Raw genomic sequence first — 7,025 nt, 5'->3', positions numbered from 1 at the left:
TGTAAATGTGTGTAACTCTGTGTGTGAGTATGTTTGGTTGTGTGTATGAGGGTGTATGCATGTGTGTGTATGTATATGTGTGTGTGTGACTGTGCATGTAAATGTGTGTAAATCTGTGTCTATGTTTGGTTGTGTGTATGAGGGTTTATGCATGTGTGTGTATGTATATGTGTGTGTGTGACTGTGCATGTAAATGTGTGTAAATCTGTGTGTGAGTATGTTTGGTTATATGTATGAGGGTGTATGCATGTGTATGTATGTGTGTGTGTGTGACTGTGCATGTAAATGTGTGTAAATCCATGTGTGAATATGTTTGGTTGTGTGTATGAGGGTGTATGCATGTGTGTGTATGTATATGTGTGTGTGTGACTGTGCATGTAAATGTGTGTAAATCTGTGTGTGAGTATGTTTGGTTGTGTGTATGAGGGTGTATGCATATGTGTGTATGTATATGTGTGTGTGTGTGTGACTGTGCATGTAAATCTGTGTGTGAGTATGTTTGGTTGTGTGTATGAGGGTGTATGTATATGTGCGTGTGTGTGTGACTGTGCATGTACATGTGTGTAAATCTGTGTCTATGTTTGGTTGTGTGTATGAGGGTGTATGCATGTGTGTGTATGTATATGTGTGTGTGTGACTGTGCATGTAAATGTGTGTAAATCTGTGTGTGAGTATGTTTGGTTGTGTGTATGAGGGTGTATGCATGTGTGTGTATGTATATGTGTGTGTGTGTGACTGTGCATGTAAATCTGTGTCTATGTTTGGTTGTGTGTATGAGGGTGTATGCATGTGTGTGTATGTATATGTGTGTGTGTGACTGTGCATGTAAATGTGTGTAAATCTGTGTGTGAGTATGTTTGGTTATATGTATGAGGGTGTATGCATGTGTATGTATGTGTGTGTGTGACTGTGCATGTAAATGTGTGTAAATCCGTGTGTGAATATGTTTGGTTGTGTGTATGAGGGTGTATGCATGTGTGTGTATGTATATGTGTGTGTGTGTGTGTGTGACTGTGAATGTAAATGTGTGTAAATCTGTGTGTGAGTATGTTTGGTTGTGTGTATGAGGGTGTATGCATGTGTGTGTATGTATATGTGTGTGTGTGTGTGTGTGACTGTGCATGTAAATGTGTGTAAATCTGTGTGTGAGTATGTTTGGTTGTGTGTATGAGGGTGTATGCATGTGTGTGTATGTATATGTGTGTGTGTGTGACTGTGCATGTAAATGTGTGTATATCTGTGTGTGAGTATGTTTGGTTGTGTGTATGAGGGTGTATGCATGTGTGTGTATGTATATGTGTGTGTGTGTGACTGTGCATGTAAATGTGTGTAAATCTGTGTGTGAGTATGTTTGGTTGTGTGTATGAGGGTGTATGCATGTGTGTGTGACTGTGCATGTAAATGTGTGTAACAGTAAATCTGTGTGTGAGTATGTTTGGGTGTGTGTATGAGGGTGCATGCATGTGTGTGTATGTATATGTGTGTGTGTGACTGTGCATGTGAATGTGTGTAAATCTGTGTGTGAGTATGTTTGGTTGTGTGTATGAAGGTGTATGCATGTGTGTGTATGTATATGTGTGTGTGTGACTGTGCATGTAAATGTGTGTAAATCTGTGTGTATGTTTGGTTGTGTGTATGAAGGTGTATGCATGTGTGTGTATGTATATGTGTGTGTGTGACTGTGCATGTAAATGTGTGTAAATCTGTGTGTGAGTATTTTTGGGTGTGTGTATGAGGGTGTATGCATGTGTGTGTATGTATATGTGTGTGTGTGTGTGACTGTGCATGTAAATGTGTGTAAATCTGTGTGTGAGTATGTTTGGTTGTGTGTATGAAGGTGTATGCATGTGTGTGTATGTATATGTGTGTGTGTGACTGTGCATGTAAATGTGTGTAAATCTGTGTGTGAGTATGTTTGGTTGTGTGTATGAGGGTGTATGCATATGTGTGTGTGTGACTGCATGTAAATGTGTGTAAATCTGTGTGTGAGTATGTTTGGTTGTGTGTATGAAGGTGTATGCATGTGTGTAAATCTGTGTGTATGTTTGGGTGTGTGTATGAAGGTGTATGTGTGTAGTATGCATGTGTGTGTATATAAATATGTCTGTAAAAATATTTATGTGTGTATGAGTGTGTATGTATGTGTGTGTCCTCTAATGGCTTTTTCCTGAATAGTACGGGGATGTCAGCGGAGCTCTGTTAACAGGGAGAAAAGTGACCCTCTGGCTATTTCAAATGTTGGGACGTATGTTTGGCAGTTGTTAAAAGATGTGATTTTCGTGTCCAGTTTTAGTTTTGTTGATGTTACACAACATGCTAGTATTTTGGTGTATCACACAGCAGCACGCACACTCTGCTTACCTCGGTACGGGTATAATAATAAAAATGCAATCTCTAGCCAGTGTGCACAGTTGGGCCAATCAGTGCACGTTTTGTGTCACAGGCAACAGGAGCTGAGGCGGAGTAACGCTTGCAGCCCGCCTCCCCTGTTCTGTGACAGCTAATGGTTTACTCCAGACTATATTTACCGCTGTTCTGCCCTGGAGGGCTGTTGTATTGTTGAGAAGGCAGATAACGGGTTAGAGGAGCTACGTGGGTGCATGCAATGATCGCTTCCAGGCGAGCTGTCCTGTTAAATCCCCGCTGCCTGCAACGCATCAGCCGGGTGCCCTGCTCTTCTTTGTCTCCAGACGCTACCCGGACAGCGAGATGCTGCCTTGGAAAAAGAACAAGTTCGACCTGATCGAAGAGGACAACAAACAGGCTAAGCAGAAGGGCTATGCAGTCAGCCTGAACTACAGCGCTCTCACCTCTTTCGCTAAGTCCTGCCCGGAGGGTGCCCTGACACGGGTGGGCAGCATGTTTAAGTCCAAACGAAAGAAGATCAAGATCACAGGAGAGGACCCCACGTACACCGTTCTATACCTGGGAAACGCCACCACCTTGCAGTCGAAGGGTGAGGGCTGCACCGATCTGGCGGTGTGCAAGATCTGGAGCAAGAGCGAGATGGGCAAGCACGGCACCAAGATGAAGCTGACCGTGAGCTCGCAGGGCATTCGCATGGTGCACGTAGAGGATAAAGCCAAGCGACCAGGGCACCTTTATCTGCTGCACCGTATCACCTACTGCGTGGCTGACCCGCGGCTACCCAAGATCTTTGCTTGGATTTACCGGCACGAGATGAAGCACAAGGCGGTTATGCTGCGCTGCCACGCTGTGCTGGTGTCTAAGCCCGAAAAGGCGAAAGCTATGGCCCTTTTGCTCTACCAGACCTCGGCCAACGCCCTTGCGGAGTTCAAGCGGCTCAAGCGCAGAGAGGACGCCCGGCACCAGCAACAGCAACTGATCGGGGAGCAGAGCATCCCACTGGTGCCACTCAGGAAGCTGCTCAATGGACAGTGCTGCTACAAACCTCCGGTGGAGAGGAGCCGCAGCGCCCCCAAGCTGGGCTCTATTACTGAGGACTTGCAGGGAGAGGAGGAGGAAGAGAGAGCCATGAGCTTCGAATGCGAGGATGTGCTGGATACCGGGGGTGGGGATGGAGAAGGAACCGGGGATGAGGAGGTAGGAGTCAAACACGAGCTGTCTCAGCTAATCAGTGACTTAGGGGAGATGAGTCTGGGCAACGACCTACAGACACTTAAAGCGGACCTGAGAGTGACAAGACTGCTGTCTGGGGAGAGCACTGGCAGCGAGTCCTCCATAGAGAGCAACCACGATTCTGGACCCATTGTTAATGGTTTTGAGGAATGCAGGGAACCTGAGACTGTATGAGGATGACCGGGAATATTGGATTTGCAGCACCCCCAGAACCTTGGAGACTAGCCATGCACACTGACACTAATCCTGGGGGTTTTGCACATCATGCACAATGACAGTAACTCCTTACATCCGTGGATCATACAAAGGATTAATGCAGATGTAATAACCTCTTCACTTACAAGGGATCCAGCAAGTGTTGTGTAGAGAAATGTATGTAGCGAACATCTTGGTTGCAACCCGTTGCTGTGCAATGTGTTAAAGCTCTGACAGCTAAGGGATAGTATTTTGTATTTAAATGAAAAATCGGGCTTGTTATGAACAGACATGAAGATAACTGTCAATGAATTTTGGAACAGGATCCCGAAATTCTACTTATTGTAAAATCCTTTCCCAGGGATTAACAATCAGAATGATATAGCAAGTGCAATGGTGTCCATATGTTAGAAAGTGATGCAGGAAGCCAGTGTATAGGTGCAGAATAGTGCTGGTCAGGCTATGCATTTTCAGTGTTCAAGGAGTTTGTCTCTTACCAGAAGCTCACCCTTCCTTTCCAGTATTTAAAGAATTTAAGCAAAATGTGTAAACTGATGGGTTGTAAAATTAAGCACTTTAGAGCCAAATCTTTGATCTTTTAGATGGACATGCAGAGAGCACACTTCACGTAAAAAATAAATATATATATATAATTTTATACTTAGGTTTGCAAAATGCATTGTAATTGCAGTAGCAAAATTGTATAAGAGAAACAAAGCTGAATTAAAAATATACCAAGTTACAGGGGCACTATTATTTATGGATTGATGTATTTATTTTTCCTAAACCTCATCTCTGTTACTAGAAGTTAAAGGGACATTCCGATCAAAATTTAAATGCACATCTTTGAACAGAAACCTTTTTGCAATATACATGTATTGCCAAAAATGCTTCTAGTAAGTCATCAGTTTAACATTTTTTTTTTTCCCTCTGCATGAAGCACAGCTAGATATTCTTAGTGTGCCAGCTGCCCAGAGTGCCAGTATGTCTTGTTCATGTCAGCAATTAACAAATTGAGTCATTACCAGATGATACACGCACCTTTTTAGGTGCTCTGAGCAAGTGCTGTGCTTAAAATGCTGGTACACAAAGCATATTTAAATACTCTTTTGAAACAGCATTTTTTTTTTTTTTAACTAGAAACACATTTTCTAATGTGTATATTGCAAAAAATGCTTTTCAAAACTGAAATGCACCATATCCATTTAATTTTTTTTTTTCTGGAATGTCCCTTTAAATAAATCCCTAAATTAAAAAATAGATAATATTGGGGGGAGACTCAGAGTGTTTACTTTACTTCCAATAAAATTATGGGATGGGGTATTAAAATGTTAATGCAGGTCTTGTCAATTCTAACTTCAAACATTTTAGATGAATCTACAGATATCAATGTATAACTTTCCTCCTCTGACGTTTTTTAATATTTTGGTTAGATGTTGTTCATCTGTCACCCAGGATTACTGTAGCTGTCTTGTTGCCCTGTAATTTTTTTTTTTTTTTGAAACAATGCAAATATTAGCACTTTTCAAGCACCTCTTCTTTGGGCCCCACTAATGCTGGTTCAGGGGGATTTATGTCTTGTTTGTGACACATGGCAGCAAAAATGTGCAATTTGTGTAAGGACCTGTACTATGCGACTAAAACATTTTTTCATTTGGCTGTTTCATTTTGGGTTTGTAGTACACGTGTAAAAGTATTAGAACTGTATTTCACAATTCCACTTCTCAGGTACCTCTATCTGATTCAAACATTGCCCTACTTGACTACAGAAAAGTTAACCATATTTGAGCCACAGATTTTTAAAAAAGAACAAAAAAAATAAAAAATAGCCAAAAAAACTTCACCTTTAAGGGGTGCTTGGGAAACCTTTTATTGCACATTGGGCCAGAACACATTTGTAGTTGGTCAGTGAGGATGCTTTTAATAACAATAAAACAAATAACATTAATCTATTCAAATTTTTTTGGCACACTACATTGTGCATTTTATAGCAGCAGTGAAAATATATGTAATTATTGGCAGTGTCCTCTTAATGATGATCAATAAAAGAGACAAAAAAAAAATCCCTTTTTATGTATATGTGTGATATATTCCCTTCATGTAGCCAGACTGCCATTTACACCAAGGTATTATATATGCAATATACGCATCCTCTTTAAAATTATAGCTTGGTTTCCTTAATGTCAACACCATCAGGGTAGAAAACACATGCCCAACAATTAATATTCTATTGTTAGAATAAACTATGTGGCAAGAAATGGATTGACAATGTGATATTATAGAGACTTAATGAAAACATGTCCTGTATGTCCCTTTTAGGTGCAGGGGCTGATTTCTGGAAGTCAGTTGTGATAAAAACTTATTTGTGAAAGGTAAAGACAACCTTGTGAGCCAGTGTATCCCACTCCATTTGAGTGACCTGCCAGCTGGTGAAAAAAATGATAAATTGTAATGTTCTTAAATCATTATTTTTTTTGCAGTCTTAGCCATATTCTTGTGATATTTATATTTTACCCCTAATACCTCAGATCACATACTTGCCAAACTCTATATACATCTAGGAGATTTGGTACTCTTTGGTATTTTTCATGTTTACACTTTCTTAATTTCTCCTGGAAACGGCCCACAGGGATAATTTCCTGTTATTGCTCTGACATTCCATTTATACTTTTTTTTTTTTTTTTTTTTATATTATTAATCTTGCACTGTTGTGAAGTACTTATGCCAGTGTTTCATATGTGTATATATATTTTGTACATAAGTCCATATATATAAATGTTTTTTATCTTTGCTGTGCAAAAGACAAATGATATGTTGGTGTTCACTTGTACATATTTTGTGTAAATATAAATATATTTTCTGTTATTTTTTAAAGGACATCACTGTTCTGATGTTTGCACACATGAAAAATATAATAAAATAAATTAATTTAAAATATCCTTTTTTTTTTTTTTTTTTTTCTTCTAACTATTTAAATGGTTTTTGCAGCAATAAAATAACTGCTATCTAAAACTTAATCCCCATCACATACTACTATTATTGCTGGTCTGTTAGACTTCTAGACTTTCTTCCATAGCTGCAAGGTGTTAATTTGATTCTGTGGGAACCTTATGTGCTTATCATTTTAATACTAGGGACCTCTGTTTAACCCCTACAAAAATAGAAGTACTGCTTGGGACCTGCGGAAACTGCCACTGACCCAATCAGCAGGGCTAGTGAGAGCTAGCTCA

General features: G+C 40.1%; 1 protein-coding gene across 1 annotated transcript; it reads left to right on the top strand.

Annotated features, from left to right (window-relative positions):
- Positions 1–2,534: 2,534 nt before the first annotated feature.
- On the top strand, positions 2,535–6,732 carry FAM43A (family with sequence similarity 43 member A). Its single transcript, XM_053710204.1, has one exon. The coding sequence runs from the start codon at positions 2,710–2,712 to the stop codon at positions 3,772–3,774; it is 1,065 nt and encodes a 354-aa protein (XP_053566179.1). The 5' UTR covers positions 2,535–2,709; the 3' UTR covers positions 3,775–6,732.
- Positions 6,733–7,025: the final 293 nt, after the last annotated feature.

This window comes from Bombina bombina, chromosome 4 (assembly GCF_027579735.1).
Source record: "Bombina bombina isolate aBomBom1 chromosome 4, aBomBom1.pri, whole genome shotgun sequence".
Taxonomy (NCBI): Eukaryota; Metazoa; Chordata; class Amphibia; order Anura; family Bombinatoridae; genus Bombina; species Bombina bombina.
This window is presented reverse-complemented; position numbering and strand designations above follow the sequence as displayed.

Excerpts from the sequence above, each read along its gene's own strand:
- FAM43A (XM_053710204.1), top strand. The coding sequence starts at position 2,710 with ATGCTGCCTTGGAAAAAGAACAAGTTCGACCTGATCGAAGAGGACAAC.